The sequence below is a fragment of the Schistocerca piceifrons genome, chromosome 1 (assembly GCF_021461385.2).
Source record: "Schistocerca piceifrons isolate TAMUIC-IGC-003096 chromosome 1, iqSchPice1.1, whole genome shotgun sequence".
Taxonomy (NCBI): Eukaryota; Metazoa; Arthropoda; class Insecta; order Orthoptera; family Acrididae; genus Schistocerca; species Schistocerca piceifrons.
The window spans coordinates 112,284,874-112,305,676 of NC_060138.1; the positions used below are offsets into that span (position 1 = coordinate 112,284,874).

A 20,803-nucleotide genomic window follows, 5' to 3' on the forward strand; every position below is an offset into this window, starting at 1 on the left:
AGGAGGAGAGAACTATGGTCTGCTCAAATGCCAATGATGCCATCCTGAAGCATAGCCTTGATTTCGGGTTTAGCAGCTGCAAGTCAGTCTGGTGTGGGACATCATGGTCTGCTCAAAACTGGAGGAACAGACATTATGTGAATGTGTTGGAAAACACTGTGCTGTACCTCCCACGGTGCTCCAGGTGGGCATGCAATGGCCGGGGAAATGATCAAAAAGGCCCTGGTACAGCCCTACATCAGCAGCGTGGATGAGCTTTAGCACAGAGTTCTGCGCAACACCATGGATCCTTTTTGTTTTTTCTAGGTTGCTCTGTCAAAATTTAGTTTCTTTATTGTTAGGTTATTACACTTTGATGCATACATTATTCCTGTTTACAGTGTCAGTAGTTGACATCTGTTGATTATTTTACTTCATAGATAAAATTATTTTGTCTATGTTTGATATCCTGAGAACAAAATGAAATTGTAGTGTAAAAGACCATTAAGATTAACACAATGAATAAATAATTATGTACTGATTTTAGTATCATTTTTTCACTATGTAGCTTAGATCCTGAGCTACAAATATTATGGTTAAACTACTCCAGTTCGGTCTGTAAACATAACTGTAACCATAAAAACTACTCAGACCCAGTATTTCAATCAGGTAGTATGCTGTTGTCCAGCTGAGCTCATGCTTCAGTCTTTGATTTTAATAAATACATAAAAAGTTGTAAATAATGTCCTGTTAAAAATATTGTTGCTATTATTGTAAATGATAGTGATAAGCTGGATTCTTGAGGTTAGTCACCATTCTTTGTTCATGTACATTTCCACAGCCATTGTAAATTTCTTCGAGGAAGTAATTTTCCTCTAACATGGTTTTATTTTGAAACAAACACTTTATTTCATTATTTAGCAGTTAGTTAATTTATCCCCTTGGGGATTACGAAGCTACATACAGTAAAATTTTATGTCCATAACACATCAGTGGAACATATTGTCTAAAAATATAATAATTTTTATACAGGAAGATGACTCCTTCAACTTGGTCATTGTTTTAATGACTTTTTTCAGGAGAGAAATAAACTACCTATGTGTTGGATGTTGGCCTGCAAATGTCAGGAAACTGCTTCATTGTGTTTGAGAGCAAGTGTAAATGCTGATTGATTGCTTTAGCTATTTTTTAAGGCAGCCAGCTGGATTAGAATTGAGAATTAGGCTGGAAAATAGCAGGGTGGTATGAAACTTCCTGGCAGATTAAAACCGTGTGCTGGACCAAGACTCGAACTCAGGACCTTTGTCTTTCGCGGGCATGTGCTCTACCCAAGCACGACTCACACCCCATCTTCACAGCTTTACTTCTGCCAGTACCTCGTCTCTTACCTTCCAAACCTCACAGAAGCTGTCCGTGAACTTTGCAGAACTAGCACTCATGGAAGAAGGAAGAAGGTAGAGCACTTGCCAATGAAAGGCAAAGGTCCTGAGTTAAAGTCTCGGTCTGGCACAGCCAGGAAGTTTCATATCAGCGCACACACTCCATTGCAGAGTGACAATCTCATTCTCGAAACATCCCCTAGGCTGTGGCTATCCTTTCTTCCAGTAATTCTAGTTCTGCAAGGTTCGCAGGAGAGCTTCTATGGGGTTTGGAAGGTATGAGACAAGGTACTGACAGAAGTAAAGCTGTGAGGATGGGGGCGTGAGTTGTGATTGGGTAGCTCAGTTGGTAGAGCACTTGCGGCAAAGGTCCCGAGTTAGTCTCGGTCCGGAACACAGTTTTAATCTGCTATGAAGTTTCACAGCAGTGCACACTCTGCTGCAGAGTGAAAATCTCATTCTAGTGGGGTGGTATATTGGTGACAGTAAAGCATCATAACAGTATCATTGTTGCCATCCTGTGCAGGGAGAAAGGAGATGAGGAGGTCATCTAAAAGTGGATGAGTGAGGAGGTGGTAAGGAAATATATTTTGTGTAATATTTGTTTGCATGAGTAACTGAGTGAGTGAATATGCATTATTTTCTTACTTCACCAGTTATACAGCCACCATCCATTGGCAAGGGTGAGCTGAACACAAGGCTACTAGATAGCTGCCAGCAAAGTAAATTGCGTTACCTAGATTAAAGAAACAGTGTTGCTTCATGTTGTACAGCCAATATTAAACTGTAGGTCCTCCTATAACTGGTTGGTAAGTCAGTTAAAAGGTTGGAGAGGTGCAAGGGCATTATGGCCATGCCTAACAAAGCACTGATATGTTCATTTTCAGATCGGGGCAGCTTTACCTTAGTAGGAACTTACAGCAAATATAAGAAAAACATTTTTATTTAAAGTGTAATAAAATTGTTTCATTACCTGACACTCTTGATAAGATGGAATATCAGACTTATTTCCAATGTTGAGTTAAATCTGTCATAGCAGAATCTCTAATTCCTTTCTCTGGAGGAGAACATGCATTTAGGATTGCTATTTGTGTTGGTGCCTGTCATATTTGTCTTGGTAGTATTTTGGCATGTGATTGTGTTGCAGACTTGGTGTGTCAGCTGCCCGATGGTTCTGGTGGTCTGTGTCGTGCTGCCAGTGACTGTCCGTCAGCATCCTCTGCTGAGGCATGTGTTGCCAAAGGTCTTGTCTGCTGTCCCAGCGCCACATCCCCAGCACCTGCCACTGGTGTTGGCATCAAAAGCAGGCAAGGTATGTGTCTTCACTGTAACATTTCCATTTCTTTTATGCAGTTATTTTGCTTGAAGTACTTAACAGAGCTTACGGCTAATAAGAATAATTTGATCATCTTCTAACATTCATCAATCTGTAAAACTACAGACAGGTTATCGAAGTGAACATGTTCCTAGAAATCGCAGTGGAAAAATAAATAACACCCTCTCATAGAATCGCTATACAGACCTCAAGAAATAACTTTGCTAATTTTATTTGCATTAAATTGAATGTGAACTTCATTCTCATCTAACTAAAACTGAGCTTTCCCTATCTCAGTTCTTCTGTTGAAGTTAGTAATTGGAATATGCAATAGGTTCTTTCTTTTCTAATAATTTTTCTCTTGAAAATGTTGGTAAACATTTCAGAAAATCCATTTTGAGTGGAATTTCAACTTCAAAAATAGTTATGTATGAACATAATTAGAGGTTATCGATTTAAATATTCATTCTGGGTATTAGGGCACACCCCTCTCTCGCTCTCTCTCTCTCTCTCTCTCTTTCTCTCTCTGCTTCAGCTGTTGAGAGAACCCTCTTTTTAGCTAACGTAAGATATAAAAAATACAAATCAGTCCATGTCAATGGTACAGTTACACTAATGAATTTAATAGCTGTTTTACACCCAATCTAGAATAATTCTGTTCAGATCATTATATTGCATATTGCTCGTGTTTTTCCTAACTGTGAAGCAACTAAAATCTGACTTATATCGCTGCTCTTTCATGCATTAATTTAGCAGTGAATATTATTTTCTAATGAAAACTCTTCTGAGATACCAGTCTGCCCCAACATTCCCATGGGCTAATCTTGTTCCTTTGGTTTTAAATGAAGTGATTGGCTTGATTTGGAGACTTCAGAATCCAGTAAAACATTGATTTTTTAAAATTCTGCTCGAAGGCAGATTTATGTGGAATTTATTCTGAAGTTTTCTTAGTATGTAACTCATTATGTTTAACTATAACGAATTCTGTAAAAATAGTTCCAGGCTCAGTGAAAGTGTTGTAAGCATTGTGAAAACATATAAAAAGTACTGAAATCTAAAGAAATTCTAAAATTTTCTTACTTGTTCATAACAAATGTAACCCAGAAGTTGAAAACAATGGAATATTTGACCCAGTTTGAATTCAGTAGGACAATAATCTGAAAGAGACTATTGTCTGTTGTCAGCACTATCTGATACAGAACATAGTTTTGGGTTGCCATATGTCTTTATCCCAACACTTTTTTCAATAAAATGTTGTTGTTGCCCTTCCAAAAACACCTAGAAAATATAAACCATATCACTTAGTGCCTTCTACACAGAGAAATGCTTGCTTATTTACACACAGAATTGGAAGATTAATGCAAATTTATTTTCATTACAGAGGTAGCGTATAATTGACAGTTTCGTCCCTCAATATGTGTGTGTGTGTGGGGGGGGGGGGGGGGGGGCGCAGAGGAGTGAGGGTGTTGCCTCTCAAGCACAATGATTAGCATTAAGAAAACTCAATCAAAAGACCTTCACAAAGCAATCCACTGCACTTCCGTAAAGATGTCTGAGGTCTCTTTACAAAGGCGATTATTCCATTAAAATTCATCTTTTTTCTTCTTCTTCTTCTTCTTCTTCTTCCCAGACTGTAACATGAAACAAGCAGTTTCATTGTGATATCGTCATGAATGAGCCTCAAAAATTCCATGTGTGTTGAGGTATGTTTTGTCAATGTTGTTGCAATGTATAGTAAAAGGATTTTGAATACCTGACCCAAAAATAATTAAGTACAATGTGATTAATTGTAGGATAATTTTGTGGGTTACTATCAGTAGTTACTAAATCATAAGTGATTACTGACAGATATGATGTGAATAAGCCTTAAACTGCAGAATTCTTTAGAACTGAGGCTGGCAAAAACAGTGGGCAAAGCTATAAAACAGTGTAACAAACAGCATATCATCAGTTCAGTTATGAAGTAGCTCAGTAGAAAAAAACAAACAACTTCAGTCCTTAGCATTTTTGTCTTGTTTTTGTTTATGCAGAATGTGAGAAGAGTGCACAACTAGCTACAGTGAATGAGTGCCCACCAATTGAAATGACTCCTGGCAAGAATGTGGCAGTACCAGGCCTATTTCCCTACCTAGTGAGTATGCTTGGAACATTAAATTTGTAATTATTGTCACTATTATTTAAAGATTTATTGTTTTTAGTACATACTCTTACATTTTATGTGAATGCAGACATCCTTGTCAGGTCATTATCACAATATTTTTCTTATACCATAACTTTTAAAAATCTTCGTTGAAAGAAATGTCTTTGCTGTTTCAGGCAGTACTAGGGTATGGTAATCTAAGTGACAGCAAATGGCTTTGTGCCGGTGTGCTAGTGAGTGAATCTTCTGTGCTCACCACTGCACGATGCCTAGGAAATCGTAATCTGTAAGTATTAAGTCATCTGGTACATTATAGCTTTCTACAAAAATAAAGTTAAGTTAATATAATTTGCCACACATTCCTTTAAGTCTGCACTCAGATCCAGCCATACCCGTGGCTCATATATTGACAGTCTCATGAAAATGTAATCTCTGTTAACAAGTTCTGCCAAGTAATTTGTTACTGATTAACAAAAATATTGTTAAAACTGTACATTAGCAATTACAAGAATCACTTCATCATCCATTACAACTTTAATAAACTGTTACCTTCTCTCTGCCCCCTCACATGAACACTTAGTTCAAAAATGAACCTGGAAATTTGGCTGCCAAAGTTGGTAGAAATTTATGTATTTATTAAAAGATTGATGTGTCACATTTCAATGAAATATCTTGCCAAGAAACTGAGAAAATTATGGTCCTACATCAAATCACCCATTGACCAGTCTGGTTTGGCAGTAGGAGACAGCAAAAGGAAAGCTGAAGTTTTAAATTTCCCCTTTAAGAAATCATTCATGCAGGAGGATTATGCAGATACCATCATTTGCCTGTCAGATGGACTGCTGTGGGGAGTTCATAGTAAGCAACTGAAAGAGTTGAAACAAATAAATCACTAGGTCCAAATGGGATACTTCCTTATTTTATGTAATTGGATAGTTACTTATTTAGCTCTCCTTGGTTGCTTTCATAGTTTAATTCTTAAATGCCTTGCCTATTTTTGCATTTAAAAAGTTGTAACCTACAGTTTTAGTAACTGTAAAGTACAGATGCATGCAATCTACAGTGCAGTTGTCATTTCTTTTGAACAGCAGCTAAATGGCTCAGTATGGTGCTGGCCTCCATTGGTGACACATTTGGAGAGTAATATGTTACATATTTTGCTTTCTGCATGTGCTTTTATAATTAATTCTTAAGTTAATAGCATGAGGGTAGATAGAGCAAGTGGATACAGGAGGAGTTGGCTGCAGCTCCAAACAGCCAAAGTCTGTTTCGGCCAGTCAGCTGTCTCCAACCTGATGCCTAAAGTTGTTGTGGTTGTGGAGGATCTGTTACATCACTTGGGACACCTCAGTAATTACTTATTTAGCTCATGGGCTCTTCTGCAGTGTGTACAGTGTAGGGGAGCTGCATCACTACAAAGTGACTGGCAGGCTGGCTGGAATGCACTTGCACCACTTGTGGTGGAGAATGAAGGAGGAGGCGGGTCTGGCCTCATCCAGTCACCCTGTGAGTGGACAGGTGGCCACTCATACAGCAGAGTCCGAGCAGGCACATGGGGACAGGTGTTATTTTTTTCCCCCAACTCCAATGTTAGGCTTGTTACAGAGCCGATAAGGGAAATAGCAAAATGCAATGCATTCTCGAAATGTCTGTATTGGGGTCTCATCCAAGGTGTGGAGGAGATCCTATCAGCAGCTATTGAGGATGCAGGGTACTGTTGTCCACAAGTTGTGGCTCTCTTCAACACCAATGACTTCTGTCACTTGGGATATGAGATCATCCTCAGTTCATACAGGTGACTGGCAGAAATAGTGAAGACTACTGGTTACTTTTGAATACATTATCGGAGTGACAGTCATCAATATGTTACAAATATTTACTATCAAAAACGGTCTTGATCACAATTTATTTATTACGGTGACCAGTTTCGACCACTACTGTGGCCATCTTCAGACCAATGAGTAAGAACCTCCTTCTGCTGGAGAATCACTATTGTGATTCTCCAGTAGAAGGAGGTTCTTACTCATTGGTCTGAAGATGGCCACAGTAGTGGTCGAAACCAGTCACCGTAATAAATAAATTGTGATCAAGACTGGTTTTGATAGTAAATAGAAGACTGTTGGCCTTGCTCATAGGGTGCAACTCAGTTTTCAGCATTGTAGTCTAGGTTGCAAACAGAACTCAGTTTTCAGCGTCATACCCAGATTTGGTCGGGATCATTTGTTTTGGAGCTGACAGGAGAGTCTGACCAAAGGCTCCACGGATTGTGTGAATGTCTTTGCAGCTTTCTGGACCTACATTATGGGTTGGATAACTGTAGAACTCATAGTCACAGTTCAGGTGTACACTACACAAAGAAAGCAGCTACTTGGATAGCAGGGTACTTGCAGGGAGCATAGGGTTTTTTTTTTAAGCTAGGCAGTATATTGACATCCTCCAAACACTCACCAGTCAGTATTCAGAGTGAAATTAGACTGCATATAATGTAAAGACATTGTAGTAGTCAAAATTTTAACACTAAATTGTGAAGTATTTGTATTTAAGAAGCAGAATTTACTTCCTTTCAGGAAAGTTGTTGCAGTCAAATTATTCTCAGAACAGAGAGCTGGCAGAAATCCAGAGTAGAAAGCTCTGAAATATTAATTATGGCATGGAATGTGTATCAAAAAGAGTGATTAGATGGCAAGGGGGTGGGGGGTTGGTGGAAGGAGTGTTCATTGCAGCTGACAAAAATATTGTCTATCAAGTTTGAAATTGAGTCTGATGGTGAAGTTATCTAGACACGAGTAAAAAGCCTGTGGGAACTAAAGTTAGTTCTTGGATGTTTTCACCAGCCATCCTATTTTACCATGACAGTTTTTAGAATCATTTAAAGTAAGGGTACACTCAGTGGTGCGAAAATACCCAGAGCGTGCAAAATTAGTTTGAGGCAATTTTTACCTATTGAATCTATGGATTAATTGCAGATGGTGTAGTCAGTCAGTTTTGTGAAGCAGTTTTGAACAGTTTCCTGAAAACTGTCTTCAACAGCTGGTTAGATACCCACATGTAATGAAAATATTTTAGACCTTGTAGCTACAAACAGGCCTGACCTTATTGACAGTGACAGTAGAGACACACAGGTTACTTATCATTTCATCATTGTGATAGTGGTTAATAAAGTTCATAAAGCCATTGAGGAAGCTGTGAGAGTATTTCTGCTAGAATGAGCAGGTAAGCAGTTGTCATTATTTCTGAATGGTGGACGTGAAGGAATTATGAGTAAAGTTTGAACTGATTGTAAATTACACTCTGAAGAAATAGATGTATTAAGCATGGAAGAGGCTCACCATGGTCTATTAGACTGGTTTATTAAACTGGGAAAAAGCTGAGGAAGCAAAGGCCATTGCACTCTCAAAATGTGAAAATGACAACAGGCAAAAGTTAGAAATAAGTGTGTGTGTGTAAAAGGACTCGTGTGCGAAGCTTACAACTACCAACATCATACCTTAATGAAATATCTTTCTGAGAAACCAAGAAAATTCTGGTCCTACATAAAATCACTACACAGATCGAACACTTCTATCCCATCATCCGTTGCTCAATCTGGCTTGCCAAACGAAGACAGCAAAAGGAAAGATGAGGATTTAAATTTTTCATGTAAGAAATCGTTCACACAGGACGATTGTTAAAAATACCATTGTTTGAACATCCCACAGACTGCTGTATGGTGGACACTTCACTTCAGTTACTATGGTAAGAACCATCATGGGCATAGAGAAGCAACTGAGAGTTGAAAATAAGTCAGCACGTCCAGATAGAATCTGAGTTTGGATTTACGAAGATTACTCTGAGATTGGCCCCTTACTTGGTCTGCATTTATCACCAATCTCTCATCTAGCACAATGTCCCCAAGGACTGAAAAACAGTGCAAATGACTCTTGTATATAAGAAGGGTAAAAGAATGGACCCACAGAATTAAGGACCAATATCATTAATTAGTTTGCTGCAGATTTCTTGACAATATTCATATTTAAAGTATACCTAAATCAGAAAAGCTGTCAACAAACTAGCACAGGTTTAGAAAGCACAGCTCTTGTGAAACTCATCATGTAATTATCTCACATTATATCTTGCTAACAATGGATTAAGAGCAATGGGCAGGTTACAAATCTCTAGATTTCTGGAAAGAGTTTGACGCATTGCCCCCTGCAGACTGTTAGAAGTCTGAGCATACTAAATAGCTTCCCTGATATGCGAATGGCCCAGTGAAGTGTGATACGAATGCTCTTGTTCTCTATATACATAAATAACCAGATAGATTGAGGTGAACAGAAAAATGCACCTCTTTGCTGATGGCATGGTAGTGCGTGGGAAAGTATTGTGGTTGACTGGCTGTGGAAGAATAAAAGATGACTTAGGCAGAATTTCTATTTGGTGTTATGAATGGCAGAATGCCCTAAATGTAGAAAAATGTAAATTGGTGCAGAAGAAAAACAGTCATGTAATGTTTCATGTAATGTTCGAATACAGGATTAGTGGTGTGTTGCATGCCAGATTGATTAAATACAGGGTGAAGAAAAAATGCCACACTTGGAGACCAGTATGCATTTCCTCATCCAGATTGAAGATAAGTTTATATAGCAAAATCATATTGGGTAAACGAGGAGATGGTAACACTGTCACATTGTGCAGCACATTGGAATGTACAGGGGAATGTGTATCATCCCACACTACCGTACCTGCTGTTGTAGCTCACTGAGTGGGCTGCTGGAACATCAAACCCAAGTCCACCATCAGACTATGGTTGAATTCTTGTCACAATCATTTTCTATTTTTTAGACATCCAATCTGTAGTCCTCATCATTTGTAAGCAGGCCACCATGTCAAATGACAATAGCCTATCACAAGACAGTGGAATTCATGAAACTGTAACTGGTCTTGTCAAATTCATATGGGGCAGCTTCCTTATGGAGTATACAAAGGATGAATACATATCAATATGCTTTTCATGCTGGGTGCATCTAATAACACATTAACCAACACCAGCAATTGGAAAACCACATTCAACAAGTACAGTTTTGTGAATTACTTTCGCACCAAGTGGAATATAACAAACATTTTATAAACAACGTGATATGGAGTGATGAATCTAGCTTCACTCATGAAAGTGTTTTTAACCTCCACAACAGCTGTTATTGGTTGGAACACAACCCGAATATTGGCAGCAGAGAGGACGTTGGTGGTGCATTTCTTGCGAGTCTGTCTTTGGCCTCTGTTGATCTTCTGGCAACCTCTTTGCTGCATGGTGTGCTGACGCCAGCACAGAAGGCATTACATTTTCATGTGCAGGTGCAATGCTCTTGTGGTTGAAGAAAGGAAAATCAACAAAATATCATCAATATTAAAACAAGCTCCATAGAACACTAAAGATCACATAGGCATTTGTAAGCAGTGCCATGGAAAACTGGTGGTGTGCGTGTGCAACTTCTGAGACTTGTGAAGTATATTGCAAGAAAGCTATACGCAAAATGTATGTGTGACTTGTATATGTGGGAAGGTCCGCAAGCAGGTTGGGTGAACTTTCATATGAGATAATGTGTTGCCACGTGCCGGAGAGACATGGTGCTCCTACAAGCTGTGATAGATGTATGTTAGTGTAAACATACATCTACATCTACCTTTATGTATAATCTTAAACTCTTCACATATTGGCATTATCGCCTGCACCCTTTGCTCTGTGGCTTCCAAGGCACTCCCATTGCACTCTATCAATGGTCTGAACTGACATTTTATGCCCAAAATCTGCACATATGACAAACCAGAGTGCACACTGTAGGATGCTCCACACTTAACTATCCAAACAACTTTTCTGATTTCAACCGCCTAAGAGGTTAGAATGGAGTAATTCCCATTCCATAGAAAGTAGTTTCTCACAGGTGTGAAAATTACCAAACTATCAGTTTAGTAATTCAAACTTGCAAAATACTAACGTGAATCATTTACAGAAGAATGGAAAACCGATACAAGCAGACCTTGAGGAAGATCAGTTTGGATTCTGGAAAAATGTGGGAACACGCGAGGAAAAACTGATCCCATGACCTATCTTAGAGTATAGTTTAAGGAAAGGCAAGCCTGCATTTATAGCATTTGTAGACTTAGAGAAAGTTTGTGACAATGTTGATTGGAATGCTCTCTTTTGAAATTCTGAAGGTAGCAGGGGTAAAATACAGGGAGCGAAAGGTTATTTACAACTTGTACAGGAAGCAGATGGCACTTATGAGTTGAGGGGCATTAAAGGGATGCAGTGGTTGGAAAGTAAGTGAGGCAGGATTGTAGCCTTGTCCTGATGTTATTCAATCTGTACATTGAACAAACAGTAAAGGAAACCATAGAAAACTTTGGAGTAAGAATTAAAGTTTAGGGAGAGGAAATAAAAACTCTGATGTCTGCCGATGGCACTGTAATTCTGTCACAGACAGCAAAGGACTTGGAAGAGCAGTTGAGTGGAATGGATAGTATATTGAAATGAGGATATAAGATGAACATCAACAAAAGCAAAACAAGGATAATGGAATGTAGTTAAATTAAATCAGGTGATGCTGAGGGGTGCAGATTAGATGAGTTTTGCTATTTGGGCAGTAAAATAACAGATTATGGCTGAAGTAGAGAGGATATAAAATGTAGACTGGCTATGGTAAAAAAAAAATCATTTCTAAAGAAGATAAATTTGTTAACATCGAATATAGAATTAAGTGTTACAAGACCTTTCTTAAGGTATTTGTGTAGAGCGTAGCCATGTATGGAAGTGAAACATTGACGATAAACAATTTAGATAAAAAAACAATAGAAGATTTCAAAATTTGGTGCAACAGAAGAATGCTGAAGATTAGATCAGTCGATCACAGAAATAATGAGAAAGTACTGAGTAGAATTGGGGAGGCAAGAAATTTATGGCATAACTTAACCAAGAGAAGGGATTTGTTGATAGTTCGCATTCTGAGACATGAAGGGATGGCCAATATTTCTGTTGGAGGGGGTGTGGAGGTTGTAAACCATAGAGGGAGACCAAGAGATGAATACAGTAATCAGATTCAGAACAACATAGGTTACAGTAGTTACTTGGAGTTGAAGAGGCTTGCTCAAGATAGAGTAGCATGGAGAGCTGCATCAAACCAGTCTTTGGACTTAAGACCATGATAACAACAACAACAACAACAAGTGCTCAGAAGCTGAACATGTTACTCTACAGAATAGAGATGTTGCACCACAGTGGGGATGTCTAAATATCATTGTGATGTTAGCATGAGACCATCTCTCTGATACACAACCCTGTTGTGCAGTGTGTAATCTTGAAGCTTTTCGTGAAATAGGGCACCAGGCATGCAGAAATTTTGAGGAGGCTTCAGGTACATTTTGAGGAAGAAAACCTTTGAAAGACACAAATGTATGAAGGGCATAAAACATTTGTAACAGGGCAGGTAGCTGCGAAAAGTGCACCCCACAAAAGGCGACCATGGACAAGCATCACACTAAACATTCATCCCATACAAGATCTTATTGGAAAAGGTCAGTGCTTAAACCTTTCAAACATTGCTTCTAGAGCACGAATAAGCTATGGAAGTGCTCAAGCCATCATTGCTTATAAGATCAACTACAGGAAATTGTCTACTATGCAATCTGATACTTTAATGGGGGAAAACAATAGGGAATTCAGTTAATAACTGTGGAACATCCTCAGTCCAGAGTCACGATACTGCATTACCCCATGTATGGACCACTGAAGGAACGACTTGGAGGACACTGTTTTGATGACAGTGCAGAGGTTTAGGAGTTCATGCAGAAGTCACTGTGCACATGTTGTTCTTCTTTCTTGGGTGGGGGGGGGGGGGTTCATTAAAAAAGTGCCAATGTGATGGGAAAATTTGTAAAAAAGTCAGGACAGTATGTAGAAAAAAGAAGTGGTGTTCAGAAATGTAAAACTGAGCACATCACAGAACACAAATGTGTGGCATGCTGCAGCTACAATATCAATGAGAGATAAATGGAATCAGTTAACTCGTATAAATACCTGGATGTAATTATTTGTATGGATGTGAAATAGAGTGATCACATACATCTGCATCTAAATGGATACTCTGCAAATCACACTTACGTGCCTGGCAGAGGAGTCATAAAACCACCTTTACAATAATTTTGTATTACTCCAATATCAAACAGTGCGCAGAAAAAATGAACACCTATATCTTTTCATGTGAGCTCTGATTTCCCTTATTTTATTATGATGATCATTTTTCCATATGTAGGTCAGCATCAACAAAATATTTTCACATTTGGAGGAGAAAGTTGGTGACTTAAATTTCGTGAGAAGATCCCACTGCAATGAAAAAAGCCTTTGTTTTAATGATGCCCACCCCAAATACAGTATCATGTCAGTGACTCTCTCTCCCCTATTTCATGGTAACACAAAACATGCTGCTCTTCTTTAAACTTTTTTGATATATTTCATTAATCTTGTCTGGTAAGGATCCCAGGCTGTGCAGCAGTGCTTAAAAAGAGGATGGAAAAGTGTAGTGTAGGCAGTTTCTTCAGTAGATCTGTTGCATTTTACAAGTGTTCTGCCAGAAGCCTGCAGTCTTTAGTTTGCCTTCCCAACAACATTTTCTCATTGTTCTTTCCAATTTAAGTTACTTGTAATTGTAATTCCTAGGTATTTAACTGGATTTATGGCATTTAGATTTAATTGACTGATCGTGTAACCAAAGGTTAATGGATTCCTTTTACCACTCATGTGAGTGACCAATTGGCAATTTTCGCACCATACAGATCTCTTTTTCCAAATGTTTTGCAGTTGGTTTTGATCTTCTAATGTCTGTACTAGACGATAAACAACAGCATCATCTGCAGACAACCTAAGACAACTGCTCAGATTTTCTCATAAATTGTGTATATACATCAGAAACAGCAGAGGGCTGTGACACTATAATGGGGAGTGCCAGAAATCACTTCTATTTTACTTGATGACTTTCCATAAATTCCTACGAACTGTGACCTCTGTGAGAGGAAATCACGAATTGAGTCAAATAACTAAGATGATATTCCGTAATCACCCAATTTCGCTACAAGGTGCTTGTGTGGTACAGTGTCAAAAGCCTTCTGGACATCTAGAAATACAGAATCAATTTGAAATCCCTTGTCAATAGCACTCAACACTTTGTGAGAGTAAGGAGCTATTTGTGTTTCACATGAACTATGTTTTCTAAATATGTGTTGACTGCGCATCAATAGACCATTCCTTCATAATATTTGAGCACAATGTATGTTCAAAAATCCTGCTGCATACTGATGTTAATGATATGGGCCTGTAATTTAGTGGATGATTCCTACTGCCTTTCTTGAATATTGGTGTGACCTTTGCAACTTTCCAGTTCTTGGGTATGGATTTTCCATCAAGCAGGTGGTTGTATATGATTGTTAAGTATGGACCTATTGCATCAGCATACTCTGACAAGAAACCTAATTGTTTTACAGTCTGGACCAGAAGTGTTGCTTTTATTACGTGATCGAAGTTGTTTCACTACTGTGAGGATGTCTACGTCTACATTATTCATGTTGGCAGCTGTTCTTGATTCAAATTCTGGAATATTTACTTAGTCTTCTTTGGTGAAGGAATTTCAAACAGCTATGTTTAGTAACTGTGCTTTGGCACCACTGTTGCTGATAGTATTTCCATTGCTGTTCTGCAGAGAAGGCATTGATTGTGTCTTGTTGCTAGCATACTTTAAACACTACAAGAATCTCTTTGGATTACCTGCCAGGTTTTGGGACTATGTTTTGTTGTGGAAACTATAATAACTATCTCGCATTAAAGTCTGCAATAAATTTTAAGCTTCTTTGAAAAATTGCCAGCCTTGGAGATTTTGCATTTGTTTAAATTTGGCATGCTGTTTTTGTTGTTTCTGCAATGATTCAATAAAGTTTACAAAAAAGAATTCAGGGTCATATTTGGTCCCCATTTATACATATAATTTACAGCTGAGTTATCAACCTCCCTCCCCCCTCCCCCTCCCCTCTTCAAATCATAATATACCATAGATATCTTGATCAAAAAACTGTGCACAATAGTTGGTAAAAAGCACAGGTCACACCAGTCTATGAGAATGGTTGCAGAGAATCTGAGGACATATTCTGAAGTCACATGTAATGAGGTATCTCATCGAGAATTACTTCATCCACGCTAGCTAGCATGGATTCCAAAGACATCGCTTATGTGAAACATACCTTGCACTTTTCTCACATGATTTCTGAAAATCATTTGGCTTGCCAGTGCTTATTAACAAAACATCAATGATCTGACATCAAACCAAATTTGTAATGGGATTCAGGATTTCTTGTAGGGAGGATGCAGCATGTTATTTTACACAGTCATTAACAGATGCAGAAATAACTCCACGCATGCCCCAGGGGAGTGTGTTGGACCCTTGTTGAGTGCTTCATATAAATCGCTTAGCAAACAAAAGTAATCACAGACTTTTTGCAAACAATACATTTATCTATATGGAAGTGCTGTCAGAAAAAAGCTGCATGAAAATCAGATTTTGAAGAGATTACAAAGTATTGGAAAGACTGGCAACTCGCTTCAAATGACCATAAATTTGAATTTATGCACTTCACAAAATGCAGAAACGGAAAATTGTAGGACTATAATATCATGAGTCACAATTGGAATCGGACACTTGGGTGAAACAGCCTGTAGGTACATGAAATGGAATAATCACATAGGCTCAGATGTAGCTAAAGCTGATAGCAGTCCTCAGATCATGGATAGGATATTGGGGAAGTGCTGCCAGTCTACTTAGGAAACTGCTTACACAGTGCTCAAGTGTGTGGAACCCATACCTGATAAGACTGACACAGATATTGAATGCATACAAAGAAGGAAGCACAATTTGTTTGACTCACAGGAGAGCCTCATAGAAATGCATCTGAACTGCCAAACACTTGAAAATAGAGGCACAATTTAAAGGACCAGTATAAAGAGAGGAATATACTAAAACCCTCTGTGTTGTACCCAATGGTGCCATAAAGACAAGATTAGACTAATCATATTGTGCATTTAAGCGAGCACTTTTCGCACTCTGTACCCAAATGGACTGGTAGGAAACTTAATACTGTACATGGTATTGTACTGTATGTTAACCAGGGACCTAGAAATGACGGAGAGGCTCCATCCCCACCACAGTCGCAGTGGTCCGCAACCCCACGACAACTACCGCAGTCCACTCCACCCCTCTGCTGCCCCACACCAAACCCAGGGTTATTGTACAGTTTGGCCCTGGGTGGACCCCCCCCAGGGAATGTCTCACACCAGAAGAGTGTAACCCCTATGTTTGTGTGGTAGAGTAATGGTGGTGTACGTGTACATGGAGAACTTGTTTGCGCAGCAATCGCCGACATAGTGTAACTGAGGCAGAATAAGGGGAACCAGCCCGCATTTACTGAGGCAGATGGAAAACCGCCTAAAAACCATCCACAGACTGGCCGTTTCACTGGACCTCGACACAAATCTGCCAGGCGGATTCGCGCCGGGGATCAGGCGCTCCTTCCCGCCCGGAAAGCCATGCGTTAACCGGATGGCCAACTGGACAGGCTACCATACATGGTACTACAGAATGGTCCGTTTTCCACAAAATTCCATAAATAAAAATGAGTGGTTGTAGCTGCAGACAGTTTTAGGTTGGTTGGGTTTTCTTAAAACTGATACTTTATAAACAAAACAATTCTACAGAAAAAATATGCAGTTGACTGATTCCACTGTGGAATGCCTACCAACATAACAGAAACAAAATTTCATTGATACCAATGCCATATTTGTGAAAGGCTGAAAGTAACACTAAAAAATGGGAGAACTCACTTTGCAGCACCAAATTCTCTCTTTTCAGGAAACTCTCTCCAGGCCTGGTTAGCTGAATTATAGTGCAAGTTCACCTTAAATATTACAAAAACTAATAATGTATTTCATTATTTATGAAACACCAGTTTCTCACAAAGTATCAGTATCAGTACATCATACATACCTTGGACAATGTACAGTACTTCGGTGTGAAACATTTCTTCCATCACTCTCCATGGTGGCATACTGTTGCACAGTCTCTCGTGTGTATTTGGGGTCAGAAGTTACATGGTCCTTTGTAATATGCATTGAAGGAACAATGTAATGCAGTGTGTTACACCACTCATAAGGAAGGGGAACGTTTTGTCAACAGACCTGGATCAATTCTTATCATGTTAAAACGGCCATAATAATGGTTACCAGCTCCAGTTTGCCAGTAGAAATAAATTGTTTGTTAACATTAACTGTACTCTGCTCTTCAATCTCTTCCATCACCACTGCCTCTAGCTTGCTAATAGCACCGTAAACTTAAACCCTGCTGCTTATTAGTTACATGTGCACACACTTATCCGAAACACTTACTTAAACAAAATTCTATATAACTGCTCAGCTATGTTTCACATGCTGGAAGAATTGTTCTATAGATCACTATGAATCACAAATAGATATCAACAATATTTACTGCTAGACATCATAAACTGCACCTAGAGGCCCATGGCTTGCCTCCTAAGTGCAGATGGTCTGCCAGCCTACTTCTGAATTTCGTAAACTCCAAGAAACTCATGAAATTGTTCAAATACTGAGACACTTATTTGTAATTCTTTCTTGTATTCAGCCTTGGATTTGTCAAGCATACTATTATTCTCATGATGTGACAAAAAATTCCATGACCTCTTAATTTAGAAGCAGTGTAATGAAGTTGGCCGACCTTTAATTCTCTCTGCATACTTCAAATGGTTCATATGGCTCTGAGCACCATGGGACTTAACTTTCTGCATACTTCCTTCTGCCTTCTGAAAATTGTACAAAACTTATCATATCGCCTTTATCTTACAAAACATGAAGTGCAGGCCAAGTGAACATAACAATATTATTTGCCAAGAAAGTTACAGTGCTCTAACTTTTTCTAGGCTAACTGTGGTTCACTGGCTTCTTGGTGTAGTCTCTGTGTTGTGCATGGGTGGGACAAAGATAAAAAAGTTATAGAATAAAACTCTTTTTTCCTATAAATTAAAATACCTTATAACACCATCTTGAGCCTGAATATCACACAAGAGACACAATCTCAAAGTGAAAATGCCGCCCATGTGAAAACAGGCAGTTATGGACCAGTATATTAAAAAAAATAAGCTCAAAGAAACTTACAACAACACACTTACTTGGTTAAATTTCAAGCCATCAAATGCAGCAACAAGGCAGTTATTAATGGGCAGATGGATGAAAAAGGATGGAAAAAAGTGGAAATTGCGAACATTTCAGCAGAAGAAGGGCAGGAACCCACATACGGTGAACCAGCAAGCCGTATGTCACACCATGAATGCCATCCCTGGAAAACATCAGGATTTTTTCCACTAAGTACACAAACTCAAATAAGTGAGGTAAGTGGTCAGGCAAGAAATGATTTACTCCCTGTACATAATTTGAAATTACTCCATCAAAATGATCAGTCACTCTCAAATAAACTATATGAAATAGAAATAATGTTAAATGACCTAAAATATATTTCTGTACTGTCTTTACAGAACACTGGCTCAAACAAGATACGTTGGAGCAAACACACATTCCTCAGTTCAAACTTGCAAGCATGTTTTGTAGGAAAATATTAAGTCATGGGGGGTACTTGTGTATTTATTAGAGAAAATGTTGAATTCAATAGTGTAACTAAACACCATAAACTGTCCTTTGATAAAGATGTGGAACATTCTATAGCCGAACTACCGAGGCAAAATACAGTTATTATTTGTGTATACAGATCACCAGATGGAAACAAAAAAGTGTTTTACAATTGCATGGGGGATCTCTTGGATGAAATTCACTCTCCCAAGAAGAATATAAATATACGTGGCAACTAATATTGATTTCTTGAAATCCAATAATTTCAGAGATGACAATTTAAATCTACTACACTCATTCAACATCAGTGCAACAGTAACTGAACCAACTCAAGAAACACCAATCTCTGCATCTATTATTGATCAGATCTTGATAAATAGTGCAAATATGCCTATAACATACAAGTTGTAAACACAGGTTTTAGTGATCACAATGCTCAAATTCTTGAAAAAGAATATTTCAGGACACGCAATTCCCAGTAGAATACAACACACTGTAAGGAATTTCAGTACAAAAAATGTGGAATATTTTTGTTCACTCCTGAAGGGTGGAAGCTGGAAAGATGTAAATGACTGTAACGATACCAGTGAGAAATATGATAAGTTAATGGCTACATTCAAACATTTTTTAATGGCTTTTCCCAAGAAAATACCTACATCTAATTCTACTCAAAAATTTTTTAATGGCTTTTCCCAAGAAAATACCTACATCTAATTCTACTCAAAAGACAATAAAGTGGATTACAAAAGTGATAAGGATATCATGTCAAAATAAAAGGAGATTGTATGAGTACTCCTAGGAGAATACTAACTTGACTTTATTACATATTTCAAAAGATACAAGTGAATACTAACACTGAGTTATTTATAAAAAGAACAGAAAACGACAAAATATTGCATAATTCCAAAAATAAAACTAAAGCAACCTGGCAAATTATAAGGAAAGAAATGGGCACCAGGCCAGTTAATCACAGTAATATAGAGCTGAATATGAATAAAAATAAACTAATTGATCCCAAACATGTAGCTAGTACTTTCAACAATTATTTCTCTAACATAGCACAGCAGTTAATAAATACACACCTTGACAAACAGCCAGCCAGTCATTCAGATCAAAAAATGCATCCAAACACATTATTCATGTATCCAGCAACACCCAAGGAACTGTCAAGAATCCTAAAAGAATTACCTAATAAATATTCAGTGGGTGTTGATGAGAAACCAGATGCTATTATTAAAGTTAGTGCAACATTTCTTGTGTAACCACTGACAGACATAGTAAATTCATCTTTTGAGAGTAGTGTGTTTCCAAATAATCTAAAAACTGTAAAAGTAACACATTTGCATAAGAAGGATGCAAAAAGTGGTATTATTAATTATAGGCCAGTTTCAGTATTGTCAGGCTTCAGCAAAATTATGGAAAAAATGTTCCTTAGGAGATTAACAGTTTTCTTAAATAAAGAGAGGCTAATAAGCAACTCCCAACATGGGTTCAGAGCTGGGAAGTCAATGCAGACAGCAAATTTTGCCTTCTTAAATAATATTAAAGTCTGTGGATGATAAGCAACATGTACAGTATCTGGGATATTTCTGGATCTAAGTAAAGCCTTCAGTGTTATTTATCGTGGCATTCTCTTGGGTAAATTAAGTAACTGCGGAATTAGAGGCCAGTCTGAAAGCGTGCTCCTGTCGTACCTCAGGAATCATCAGCAGATTACAGAAATAAAACACAAAGATAGTGAAACACAAAAAATTTTTACTTTTTACAATGATGAGGAGAAAATAAAGTATGGAGTCCCACAAGGGTTAGTTTTGGGACTTGTCCTATTTCTGCTGTACATAAATGACTTGGCTCATAAAATACATGATGGAACCACTGTACTCTTTGAGATGACACTACTATTCTAATTAAATCACAGAATGAGGAAAATCTGCAAGAGGCTGCAATATCGTTATGCATACCGTAGTGCACTGTTTCAGACCAATAGGCTCATCATAAATTCTGAAAAAGCTGTGGCAGTTAACTTTCACACCACACACAACCTCCAGTCAGCAAACCCTGTTTTCACTATCGAAGAAAAAAATGTGTTGAAGGTCAGTAATACAAAATTTCTAGGCATTCATGTCCAAGCAGAGCTAAAGTGGAAGGTGCACCTACACAATTTAGAGACTGAATTCATTAGCAGCATTTTAAGGATCCTCACTCAGAATACAAGCTGCTCACCAGTGCTGACAATGTACCATTGTAACATACTGTCGCTACTTATGTACGGAGTAATTTTTTGG

At 38.2% G+C, this 20,803-nt stretch overlaps 1 protein-coding gene across 1 annotated transcript in view; it reads left to right on the top strand.

Annotated features, from left to right (window-relative positions):
- LOC124788084 (serine protease snake-like) overlaps positions 1-20,803 on the top strand; it is an 80,013-nt gene that overhangs the window by 51,907 nt on the left and 7,303 nt on the right. Inside the window, exons 2-4 of the mRNA XM_047255185.1 lie at positions 2,506-2,670; positions 4,704-4,804; positions 4,990-5,099. Coding sequence (XP_047111141.1) covers positions 2,506-2,670; positions 4,704-4,804; positions 4,990-5,099 — 376 coding nt within the window. The remainder of the gene's footprint in view (positions 1-2,505; positions 2,671-4,703; positions 4,805-4,989; positions 5,100-20,803) is intronic.